Source organism: Zootoca vivipara, chromosome 7 (assembly GCF_965207765.1).
Source record: "Zootoca vivipara chromosome 7, rZooViv2.hap1.1, whole genome shotgun sequence".
Taxonomy (NCBI): Eukaryota; Metazoa; Chordata; class Lepidosauria; order Squamata; family Lacertidae; genus Zootoca; species Zootoca vivipara.
This window is the reverse complement of record NC_142590.1, coordinates 83,133,326-83,146,611: the sequence shown is the minus strand read 5'-3', so window position 1 is coordinate 83,146,611 and position 13,286 is coordinate 83,133,326. Positions and strand designations below refer to the sequence as shown.

Below are 13,286 nucleotides of genomic sequence, written 5' to 3'. Positions count from 1 at the left end.
ATCTTTTATCTTCTCTATTGTTTTCTTACTGTCTGCTGCCACTGTTGTTTTTATCTGTGGTTTCAAATTGAGGCCTTTTGTAAGCCATATTCTTTTATCTGTTTCTACAGTGCGTTGCCCAAACCACATGGAAAATGGATGATTAAGATTAAAACTGTTAGGATACTTGTCTGTATTATGTGGCAAGGTCAGAGTGCTTGAGAAGACTCTGCACTTATGTTGCAATCATAGCATTCAATGCATGCTTGGGGGTGGCAAGGAAAACACAACCATGGAAGTCTGTTTTTGTCATTACACCCAGTAGTACAGAACCAATCGCCAACAGTGAAGGCCCTGCTTAGGATTCCTCCTTCAATTGCTGTGCTTATATGGGAGGTAGAACAGGATCCCACCTTATGGAACAATGTTTTAACTGTGGAACCAGGTTCTCTCAAAAATCTGATGCACATATCCCCCCTTTGTTGACTTCTAAAAAATGTATTACTGAATGTATTAACAGACTGCTTTTTAGACAGTATTACTTTAACTGCATTTCCGGCTTTTAAAAATGTGCTTTAACCTTTAATGTAAATTTGATCAAATGGAGTATTTTACTTCATATAAATGCTTGATAGAATTATGTTCCCTTTTAAAAAATATCGATGAATGATTTTCCTGATTTGAAAGGCCTGATGAAATACAGTCATACCTCGGAAGTCGAACGGAATTCATTCCGTAAGCTCCGGAAGCCAACTGCAAGCCACAGAACCCACATCGGATGTTCGGCTTCCAAAGAACTTTTGCAAACCGGAACACTCACCTCTGGGTTTGTGGCATTTGGGAGCCAAAACGTTTGGGTTGCAAGGCATTCGACTTCTGAGGTACGACTGTACTGGTATTTTACCTTTGCAACAAAAGCTGCTGCTTTTGTATGACATTTGGGGGGGCATTGCATGAAAAGAGGAACTATGTGGGGTACAGATAATGATTAAGTGGGCGCTTTTTTTTTACCACCCTCATGGAGAAGCCATGCATCATGATCAATAACTTACCTTTATGGTGCAGAAGCCATGGGCCCATGGATCTGGTTCAGAGTTGCTCCAACAACCAATAAAAACCATTAACTATCAGTACACCTATGCCATTTTGCCTTTCATTTTTATAGCTTTACTGGAGCCATATAGGATCAGACCACGCAAAAGTAGTCTCCACCCTGCCAAGGAGATACATGGATTGGGTCCAATGGCTTTGCCATGAGGAATAAACCAAGAAAAACACAAAATATCACACTATCAATGATATGTTCCTGGGGGAAAAAACATGATCCAGAGTGTGGTGCAAGTATGGTAAAATATTTTGGGAAGTAACTCAATCAGGTCTCAGTGCTCTTTCATTCCTAGCATATTCCCATTAGTATAATAAAGTGGCGAAACAGCACCATTGATTCCTGGAAACACTTAGCGCCCTAAAACTCGTTTTGCTAAATAAAAATGGTTAGAATGTTATTTCTACAGCACAGAGTCTTGTTTTGAAAACCATACTCTCTCTACAATTTATTATTCATTTGTACAAAATACCTAAAGTATTCAGACTAAATGCAGGAGACCAGCATGCCATGGGTTATTTTTTTAAATCCAAATGTTTTGGAGTTAACACACTTGCAAAAGAAAACCCTCCTCAAACATTATCTTCAATTGGTAATTTAAAAAACCCTGAGCTTACCCAATGGAAGAGTTGCATAACTTCAACAAACCAAAATATTTCTCCACAGTAGAAATCCTTTAAAAGGGCCAACCAAGCATGGTTAATAGCAAAAATCTAGTGTGGGAGAATTTATAGACTTTCATTTTGGCTTCACAGTGGAATTTGTGACACATCTTGGTCAATAGACATGTGTCCCTAAGACACTGAGTTGGCTTTATTGAGAGAAGTGGTAGTAATTGTATTTCTGAGAGTCGCAATGAATACTTGGGGAAGAAAATACATATTGGTTGTAAGAAGCCAGAAATTCCTGAAGCAGGTGACAGATGCAAATCCAGAATTCTCAATCCCGATTATTATTTGAACAGGAGGCTCCAACAAATAAATAGAAAAATAAAGTCCAAGGGAAAGATGAGCATTAGATTGGAATGGTTCAAACAACTGCAAAATTAAGTCAGCTAAATTAGAGACAGAAGAAAACACAGAATTAAACAGCAAGCATCAAAGCTTTATGGGTTTTTTGTATTAAAAATAAAAACAAAACAAAGAGAAGAAGCTGTTAAAATAAGACTTGCATTTACCAGACCACCAAACTGCGAAAACATAAGAGACAGACTAACAGAGGCAATACTGAGATGACACACACACACACACACACACACACACACACCACTCTCCATTCATGTGCAGCCGAAACTGGTTCCAAAACACTCCCTTCACCCACCCAACTTAAAAAAAGGATCTCAAACATTTCCATTCATATAAAGCTTTATAGGTGGTGTATTTTAAATGGCGTGTGCCCGTGTACGGCATGCACACGCACCCTTTGTTACATATACTTGCTTAATCTCTTCACCAATGGAAGGGGGTCTTTGCAACTGTTTAATAAAAGGCGATGCTTTTGTTTTTCTCAGTTCTTTCTTTGCAAAGGGTTTCTATCCTTATTGATTTGTTTATTGTATTATCTCTCCCACCCCCACCCCCACCCCCAGATTTAAGAGGTAATAAATATAGGTTTGGCACTAAACTTAGATTATTTTTTAAAAAACTTTTATAGCAAAAATTAAGGCTCACATTTTAAAGTGTGTGTGTGTGTGTGTGTGTGTGTGTGTGTGTGTGTGTGTGTGTGTGTGTGTTCTGCTCTATGAAATTCCATCAGGCACTAGCTAAGTCTTATACTGGCAAAGGTGTGTTTCTGGAACAGGCTTTGCAACGGATCGCAAGGCAGCTCATCCTAGAACCTTAAAACGGACCGCCTGCTAAATTTGAATTGGCTACACTGCAGGCCCAGGCTGCTATCCAAAGGAGCTATTATGGGAGCCTGAGGGAATTGCAGACACAGCTAGGGCTTCCAACTGCAGTCCACACATCTGACGAGGCAAGCTACCGGTAGTTTTTTTTAAAAAAATCAGGCGGGGCTTGGCTCTCATCGGCCTTGGACACTGCAGCAATGGGAACCGGAAAGAAAGTCTCAATGGCATGTGCTTGTCCCCCCCATCCCTCACTTTCACAGCATTGAAGTGTGTGTGTGTGTTTTGCAGTGAACAATGCAATTGTTTCTGTTCTACCTGGGTGAATGGTTCAGACCTGTTCTGCGTATATTAAAGGAGACAGGGAATTTCCCATACCCCCACTACGAGAATTAATTACACCTGTCCTTGTCACGATCCTGAACACCTGTGGTTCTTAATGTTAATGTTTCTGGCACTTGCAGGAATTATTGGCCACAGCACAGCTTCTAAAGTGGGACTTCTTCCCAAGAGAGAAACTAATGTCATGTCTGATGGTTGTAAAATAAGCTAACGTGTAAAAAAAGGCAATTAAAAAAATAATCGATGTATTGGAATCTAGTTTCCCCCCCCTCGCCCCATTTTTCAGGGTGGGGCAAAGGGGGTGGCTTGAGTTAATGTAGTTGATCTAGATGTGTTATTACAGCGGTAATTTTAGACTTTGTACAAATTTGTACATGTAGGTTCAGACACATGAAAAAGTAATACGCACACAAAGACATAAAACACCTAAAACACCTAAGTATAAAATATAAAGCGGTGTAGTTACTAAAATTACATGCTTTCTTATTGCTACAGTGATTTTTGCTCTTTGTTAAAAAAACTGTACCACATGTTGTTCTAAGCATATGATTTGCATAAATTATTCAAGTTTAAGAAAAAAAATCCACACTCTTCAACTTTAAGCTACTTATATAGTTAATATAAAACAAAAATTTAAAGTCTCTCTTTATTTAAAGAGAAATAAAATGTCGTTTGAAACGGAAATCAAGTGGCCGAATCCAGGGGCAAGGTAATTACGTTGCAATTATGGGAGTCTTATGCCCACGCAGAAATAGTGGCGGTGGAAAAGCAGGTGACCTGGCACAGAGACGGCCACCAGGCCTGTGCAATTTCTGTGTGTTTGCTTTTTTTGTTCTGTTTTTGTCCTTTTGCACAAAAAAAAGACTATGAATGACAAAGACTAACATTTATAATTTGTAGCAAAATTTGGTTTATGTAGAAACAAGCCATGTTTTGCATTTGGATAGAGATTTAAATGAGTTAAAGCTAAAAATTAAAAAGCATGATGCTGCAATATCTGGTCACTTGTTGTAGACCTCACTTTTAAAGTGGTTACGTTTGCACGATTTGTACTTTTTTTTTTATATACTAAACAGTATTTTTTCTCCTCCTCCTTTTATAAACCAGAAAAAAACCCTAAACTACAGATAAATTTTCCCTACCTTGAGCAACTGCTGCAGATAGGGTTGACAAAGCTGTACAGCGCAATCAAACATACTTACATCTTAGCTCATTGCACGGGTACAGCCATAATCAAGGCACAAAGATCTTCTACAAGTTATTTTTTTTTCAATAAAGTTGTACAAAATAATACATTTTACAGTCTGTACAAGAATAATAATCCAGCAGTAAAATAAAAATTGGGAAGAGAGGTTATGGGAAGGCAATAGAAGGAGAAGGGGAGAGAGAAAGAAGGGGAGATTGTGAGGACGACAGTCCAGATAATGATTTATATATATATGTATATATATATATGTATATAGCAAACAGGATCATCAGTGGACAAACTGAAAAAACAGTGTGTGGTTAACTCTTTCTGCAATCACAGGCCATAATGCAGTTCATTTAGCAATGTCCCTGGTCACCATAGGACCGCCATGGTTCAACAACACCTTTCTGAAGGTAGCAGTTGGTTTTCTACTGTCTAGATCTGCTGTAGAATTGTCAGTATTTCCGCTCACAAGTCACATTCAGAGGCAGAGAACCAAACTCAAGCGCCTATCCTTTCAACTTGGTCTGTGACTTGGCACCTTCTTGAGTCTGATGCAGTGAATGGATAACAAAGTTGAAATCATGGGATATAGGATTATGCCCACAACAGTGCGAATTACCTAAAGTTCTCTCTCCCATATTCTCTTTTTGTTTTTTTAATATTTAACTTTAATCCCAAATCCTCTCAGGTGTTCCACTTTCAGGGTGTTATTTATTATTATTATTATTATTATTTATTATTATTATTTTGTTAATGACAGTGTTAAGAGAAAAAACGCCCCCCCGCCCGCAGAAATGGCCTTTTACATTTCATGGGCCGTCTCAAACTGTTCCAAGGGGGTGAAACAAGCAAGCTTAGAAGTGCTGCTATTTGTCCAGCAAGGAGAAAAGGTTGAGGGATGCAAATCAGAGGGAGATTGCAACAGTTTTTCTTCCACCCTATCTGGGCAAGGTTTTTTTTTCTTTTTAATAAGGAATAAGGAGTCCAAAACAGAGAAAAAGTGCTCTCCATCACAATAACTCATATTGACGAAGGTGCATCCGTTGGATAATGTCCCGACAGTCATTGAAAACCCTCCGGATGTTTTCTGTATCCACTGCACAGGTGAAGTGAGGGTAGCAGTAGTGTCTTCCATCTCCACTTGCTGTGCTGATTCTCTGCAAGAGTGACAAACACACAGTATGTATGTCAAAAGCATGAGAGGTCGTGGAGCAGGGTTAATGAGAACTGTTCCTGATAGTGCCTTATCTCCGCCCCCCCCCAACACCCCCGGCTCCAAGAATTCAATTTCCATAGCAAAATGTCGAAGAGAACAGAACTATGTTGGAATAAGTGGCAGGAAAACTTACAAAGATGCTAATTATTTGCAATTACCAAAAAGTCAGGCTGATAATTCACTACTGTACAAAATGTGCAATTTTCTTTCAAAACCTGCTAGTATCCAGGTAGGGAAAGGACACTTTTTTCTAAACTGACATTCTTCTGTGTCACTTAATGATCACTGACACAAAATCATTATTTAGCAAAACCAATACACCGATCCCATTGCCCTCGGGAGTGTGTCCTGGTGGTCAAAAGAAGCACTGGACCTGCTCCTTCCAGGCTAAAAGAGAGAGCTCTGACCTCAAGTAGAGGTGATGTTGGATTGCCCGCTCCCTGCCATAATGTACACAGCCCCTGGTCCTTACAGAGGCATGCTGGAGGTGGACCAAGGAAAGACACTAGTCCAAAGGATTCATGACCTTCCCCGCCCCCTGACAATGCACCAGACCCAAGGAGAAAATCACGTTAACTGGCCTACTTCTCTCCCGCTCAGAAAAAGCAAGAGCACTGCTTTTACCATCTCTTCTGCCCTGCCAGCAAGAACCCAGAGAAGCACAGGGTAAGGTAGAAGAAATTCCTGTAGTTGCACCCTTCCACCACCTCTCTTCAAACCTTAAGACTGCACTGTAGATGTACAGTTCCAGAATGGGATTATGCTACTGATGAGCTGCACAGCTAAATCCATCCATTTCGGTCTTGCTGCAACTCGGTTGTTGGCCACTGCATCACATTTTGTTCCCCTGCATGCGTTTTGTGCACCTCGCTCCCCCTCCCAAGTAAAATACACATTTTGATACGTTCACCAGTGAAATACATATTTGCGTGCATCTTTATGTATTAAACAAACAAACAAACAAGCACACACTGAAAATGCATGGCAGAATCTGCAAGTGTGCCCGGGGTAGTTCCGCTGTGAAAAGCAAACGAAACAAATTCTGCCCCATACATAAGATTACGTGAGGGAAAGATGATAGCAGGGTAAGCCCAAGACTTTTGCCACTGAAAGCACACAATGAGAGGGGGAATGCACCCATATCTCTTGCAACATCACAGAAGGTGATGGGATGCAACCTCTAGACTTCCTTCTCCTCCACTGCTGCTTGTAAATAATAATAATGCCACTAATCCAAGCAGCTGATCATGCAAATGAAAAAAAAAAGACATGCAGCTCTAAATGCAGGTGACTCCTCAGTTGCACGCGTTTGATTTGCACAGTGAAAACGGCAAAACAGCCTGAAAAGAGAACTAAAACTGCAAAAATGGAGTGAAAAGTGAAGGCAAAAATGGCTAGCAACCCCAGAGATTTTGCTGGTTTTTAAAAGGGGTTCCTAGAGGTTTAGAGTGTGTTCACAGGCTTTTCAGATGGTGTTCCCCACGATACACAATTTCACGTACATGCATGGTACCTGGGAACGTAACCCCCACGTAAATGGGGAGTCGCCTGTACCAGAATAGATTGCATTTAAAAGCAAAGGAGGGTGCAGTCGGGGGAAGATAGGAATACTGAGGAAAGCATACTTACAAGAAATTCATCTCTAATAAAATACTTGGCCCTTGTAACTCTAGGATCCTCACCAGGTTCCGGTATTGCTGCTCAATTTAAAAAAAACAACAAAATTATCTTAAAATAGGAATTCATATAAATATCTTGGCTTGGATCCAAAGAAGTGAAAGGAAGCAATAGCTTAGCGCTAGTGGAATGCTTCTCCAGAGTGTGCAACCACAATATTGCAGGGTTTGCATTATAGCACAAGAAACACCGTGAATAAGGAAGTTATAGGATGTAGCATGTAGACTCTAGTGGGCCATAAAAGGGAATTGAAAGTACATTGCGCAAATCTTGGTCAGGAGTCTGCAAAAATGGAAGGACTTATTGGGATTTGGGATCACTTTTGCCAAGCCACAGTCCTTCACAAGGTTGTAAACAGCCCTTTCACAAGTAGAAGAGGCTTTCAGATAATGAAAGGACATCTTTGGATCCAAGCTCTTATAATTTATGCACTGTCATCTAAAACTGTCTCCTCCTCCTCAGTGGCTTCCAAATGCTTTTGGACTACAACTCCCAACCATGTTTGCTGAGGCTGATGGGAGTTGCAGACCAATACATTTGGAGGGCACCAGGTTGAGAAAGGCTGATCTAAAATCTATTGGGCTGAATGCAACTAAGTTACTGCGCAGAACAGAATGGGGTAGGAGGTTGGGGGTGGGGGTGGGGAGAGGAACTTCTGTTGAGCGAGTAGAAGTCATTTCACTTGCAAAATGACTTGGCTAGATGCAACCCACTATCTGAAAACTCTTCAATATAAGGTATCATTGGCATTATTTTAACCAGATAAAGCATTCACCTTGTTTGAACTGCAACCGGCCTGATTGGAGGCGAAAGGCAGTTGTATCAAAGAAATAAGATAACATTTAATAATCGTGTACAGTTGTGCATCAAACAGGAGACATATCTTGCATAATCTGACATTTTACAAAAAATTAATAGATTAAAAATACCAAGCATGTGTTGTCTACCACATAAGACTTACAGAACAAAATTCATCACTAATGCAGAACTTCCTTCCTTCTCCTGACCCTCATTCCCCAGTCTAAGATAACTGAATGCTAGAGAGTCTATTTTGCTATTAGGGCTGTGCAGAATGTCGAGTTTCTTACCATCATCTGGTGTAGTGTAGCGAGCGAATTCTGGAAAGTAGTCTTCAATCTTAGATTTCCCTGCCAAAACCTTCTCTGCTAGCAAATCCTGCTTGTTCAGGAAAAGAATTACTGAAATGGTCCGTAGCCACCTACAGAAAATGAAAACCAATGTACTGTTAAAAGCTGTGGCCAAACGAAATAAAGTAGTATAAACCATGGCAACAGTACCCGCGCATTATCTGGAAACTATACAGGCAGTGAACATTTTAGGCGCATCCAACTGACATGGGATCACTATCGCCGGGGTCCTTTTGTACCCAGAAGAAAGAGAAATGGGTGAAATAATGGGGGCGTGGCACTTTTATATGCATGCCACTGATGCATCCGGGGGCCAGGAATAGAACCCCTGTACGAAATGCTCCCCACCTGCATTCCCAAAAGTTTTCCTACTTGCCTCAAATACTTCTCACTAGTATGATCTATTTCACTAAATAAACACATAAACTCCTCTATTTTATATTGACACCATTTTAGCACCCTACACAATATTTTTGCTGTCACAACTCAATTATAATACTGTATAGCGTTGCTAATTAAGGGTACGACTGATCAGATCTGAAGAGACGGACCTGTTGTTCCAGATACTCTTGAAAAGGTTTAATGCTTCTTGAAGCCGGTTGGTCTGATTGTCCTCCCGTATAACCATATTGTAGCTACTGCTGGCCACCACAAATATGATAGCAGTCACATCTAAAAGAAACAAAAACAAAATAATCCGTAACACCTTAAAACCTTTGCAAAGCCTTCTCTGTGCTCTAATCTCTTTCTGGTGGAAAGGAATGGTAGAGCATGGGGGAGAATGGAGAAGCAGACAACATGTAAGATCTTCTAGGCACATGTGGGAGGTCAGAATGTAAATGCAAAGGGGTTGCACGAGGGCACAAAAGATCGGAAGGACAAAATGTTAACGGAGCTGGAGAAGATAACATTGCCAAGACAAAATATTCACTACGTAGCTTGTATGATGCATTTTCAATCTTACCATTAAAACACTGGATCCATTTTCGGCGTTCATCTCTTTGCCCACCAACATCAAACATGCTAGAAAGGAAAATAAAAGTGTGAGTGATCCATTAGAGCTTCTCTTATTTAAACTGAGTGTCTGAGCCAGCGAAGCAGTGCTATTCGACACATTCGGTGAAGGGACTTTAGATCCTTCCCTCTCAACTAGGGTCCACCAAAATTATGTGGAGCTCTGCAGGCTCTGACAACTTATACAAAGGCCTTAGTAGAATGTTAATCAAAAGGTACTCTTCCAATTATCACTTTTACAAGTTGAAACTTGATTAAACAATTGGTGCATGTTGTTGTTGTAGTAAAAATACATGAATCTTTTTGCAATCCAATCTAGAGGATTCTATCCAAAACACTTGTCCCACTGTACTTACACAAGATTTTCTCAACTTATCACATGATAAATATGGTTGAATAGCTTAGCTTAATCAAGTCTGAATTTGAGTGCCATGTTTAGCGATACTTACTGGAAGTTTACTTTGTCCACCTGAAACTTGGTTTCAAATATTCCTGATGTCAGAACTCTGCATCTAAGAAGGTCCTTAAAGAAAATGGGGGAGAAAGGCCAGTTACTAATAAGGAGTCCCCTGCCCTCTCCCCACAATGTGGTGGGCTTGAAAAGAAAACGAGCCTTAATGACAGATAGGACAGTATTCTGTTGGGGGGAGAAAAGAATGAGCAGCACTATCAAAGGGTTGGTTGGCATTTAGGCTGTGTATGTATGAGACCCCCCCCCCCGGTTCTTCCCAAATTAGTCTATTTTATTTCTGCAGTTTTCAATTCTATATTGTCCTTATGATCTGTATTATGTTTTCTTTTCTATTTCTATATGCCTTTAAAAAAGTGGCTCTATTATTTAGCTGTACTGGTATTTTGCATTTTTATAGTCTACTGTCAGGCAGAGCTGGGTTTTATTTGATGTTGTAAGGTGCTTTGTAGAGGACGTTCCTGAAAGGCAGAGCATAAATGTTTAAACAAATGTGCCAACTTGTTTTCTCACAAGCTGTTTTACTCACCTGGTCAGACGGTGTGTATTCATTTTGCTTGACTATGTCAATCTTGTCTAGAAAACTAGAGAAGAGAAATGATCTGCATTAGTAAAACTGCATAATAGCCATTGCTAACATTCTTTTATAATCTACTATTGTTTCCAGGTGTTTCTTGAGGTTCCATTAAATATTTTTATTCTTGATTTTCTTTCATATTTTGATTTTCTTTATACGTTGGGGAAAGCACACGGTATTTTAAAAGTAGGCTGTTAAAGTAACAGGAATATGTATTTATCGGTGTCATCCAGCAGAGGGCCAAAGACACATCATCCACATCACAGAGTTGTATTAAAATAGCCATGAGATCGAAGTATAAACTATAAATAAAGCCAAACTGCAGTATTATCTCACCCCATTGTGGGTCTCCCTCACTTAGCGTGGCACACATTTTAGGATATTTCCACATGACATAGAATGATGAATTTGGTGTCTACTAAAGTAACCGCACTGATTACTTTTTTAAAAAGTAAAGAAAAAGAAAAAAAGATGGCTGAAAGGTACACATGCAGCCTGAGATACTCTTTCACAACTGAAGGCATGCTATTTCCCTAATAATAGAGGAGGGTGCTCCAACACAGAATAAGCTGCATACGGGGTGGTGGAGTTTTTATTGCTACTTTGCATAATTGAATCATCCCTTATTGGGGGGGGGGGGGAATCTCCCACTACGGCAGCAGCCAGGAATGTGCAAAACGCAAGCTTCAATTACTAGTACAAATAGATAAGATGTTTGGGTTTCAAAATGGTCAGGTACTTCCCCTGCAGACAGAAGGCAGAAATCTGGAATACCTTGTAAGTATAATCCAAAATGAAAAGAGGTAAGCAGCAACTTCTTTATATACACTAACAACCCTTCGATTGGAGCTTAAGCAGGAGGGTGGGATTTATGTGCAATTATGTCAGGTGTGGGGAACCTGTGCCCTCCCCCCCGATGTGGTTGGACTCCTATTCCCATGTTATGCATGTGAATAATGATGCATAATGATAATCGTAATGTTATAACTAAAGCCTAGAATATTCACATACACGTGCCTTAAAAAACAACAACAAAGTAGATGGAACTTGGAAGGCAAAAGAAATGAAAAATAAAAATGTATGCGTGGGGAAAAAGATGAAACCATTAAGGTTAAATAGGGCTTTAGAGCTTAGGAAAGAAACTTCCTCGGTGGTTGCAATATGGGACTTCTAAAATGAGTAATTCTAGGTGCATAACCAAAGCAACAAAGTCATACTAAACACACCCACCCACCCTTGAGAATTAATATAATTCTTTGTCTTAAGAGGAAATATTCCTTCACAAGATTTGAAATTAGCCCGTGAAACTCGTAACATCATATTATAGTGAGCAGTACCATTACTCACTTTTTAAAGGATTTGCAGAGAGAACTAAAGTCTATTGCATGCTATTAGTTAGGATAGTTAAAATCTCACTCCCTAACACCAGAGGCAGGATTTGTTCAGATGTAATTCTAAACCACGGTTTAGTGTTATGTAAGCAAGTCTACTCAAATCTTGGGCTCCTGTCTCCCCCTCCACTTGCAGGAGGAGGTGACTGAAAACACCCAGCTTCCTGTTTTAAACAAGTTTTCAAACTATGGTTTGATCCTGACTTTTTTTTTTATTAAAAAAAACCAAGCAGCTGAAACTACCGGTAACTAGGGCTTGGGTGTAATGTTCTAATCATCAGAGGCTAAAATCAAAAGCAGCAACTTTCAATCTCCTCCTTTGGAACCGATCTGAGTGGGAGGAGGAGGAGGGGAGCCTGAGGCTTGAGCATAATTGTGTCCCAAAAGACTCACGTGTGTCAGTATTAGTAGAAAGAATGTTGGACAGAATCAGCAGATAGGACCACTTGCCTAAGCCAATTTAGTAATTCTTGGGCTCCTTATGTAGCCTGTCCCAGTGGCTCTAATGGGTCTCAGTAACAAAAGATTCCTACTTAGATGTGGAAAGGACATTAAAATAAAGACTTGGAATCAAATTACAATTTACAATGAATTGCCTTAAAATTATGTAACATTTCAGAACGGGGGGAAAGGTAGGAACCAGAGCTATACATATCCAAATTCACAGAACAAAACTGCTTTCGTTGGATTATGTTTTGAGACAATACCACTACGTAAAAGATGGAGACGTCACAGAAAACCCAGGCCATTTATCCACATACTGTACTGCCTTTCTCAGATTCACCTTAAATCTGTTCCTGACCTCTTCTTCCACTACAGCAATGTTGAACAAAGAGCTTTAAAAAATCCAACTACAAACACAAGTGGGGAAATTCTTTTCTTCCTTCATTCTCCTCATATTAGATGTCAAAAGCAACTTCTAAAACTTGCAATCTCTTCGCGTCTCACGTGATTAAGCAGAGTATTATATATTACTCTGCATTTGCATACTTGTTTGATAGCATTAGCTTTTTAGGGTATTACACTGATATTCTTGACAACTGAATCCTTCTCTGTGCGATGTAGGAACGGAACACACTGCGGAAATACAAATTATTTCTTCTCATTTAATTGGCCAATGTGTCTAACAATATGTTCCAACTAGCGATGGGTAGGCTCTCTATGACTCACATCAGATTGCCTCAAAATAAGGCAAGCTAATTCTTCCTAATTTAAGCAGCAGCTTGGCTGATTTCTGAACCAATCTGAAACAGTTTCCAGCTAGAGTTAACAGAGGCTTGCACTCCTCGGAACGTAAACTCCATGTAAATTGGGAGTTGCCCGTGTAACA

The 13,286-nt window shown here is 39.9% G+C and overlaps 1 protein-coding gene across 9 annotated transcripts in view; it reads right to left on the bottom strand.

Moving 5' to 3' along the window:
* Positions 1-2,167: 2,167 nt before the first annotated feature.
* GNAS (GNAS complex locus) overlaps positions 2,168-13,286 on the bottom strand; it is a 193,460-nt gene continuing 182,341 nt past the window's right edge. For 5 of the 9 annotated variants that reach the window (XM_035123346.3, XM_088674695.1, XM_088674693.1 and 2 more), the window contains 7 exons: positions 10,518-10,572; positions 9,969-10,042; positions 9,470-9,528; positions 9,057-9,177; positions 8,446-8,576; positions 7,310-7,377; positions 4,159-5,621 (listed from right to left, as the gene is read on the bottom strand). In XM_035123346.3, the coding sequence (XP_034979237.1) occupies positions 5,475-5,621; positions 7,310-7,377; positions 8,446-8,576; positions 9,057-9,177; positions 9,470-9,528; positions 9,969-10,042; positions 10,518-10,572 (655 nt within the window). In that variant the 3' untranslated portion in view covers positions 4,159-5,474. Of the gene's footprint in view, positions 5,622-7,309; positions 7,381-8,445; positions 8,577-9,056; positions 9,178-9,469; positions 9,529-9,968; positions 10,043-10,517; positions 10,573-13,286 lie in introns of all 9 variants that reach the window. The other 4 variants (XM_035123345.3, XM_035123348.3, XM_088674691.1 and 1 more) reach the window with 2 other exon arrangements.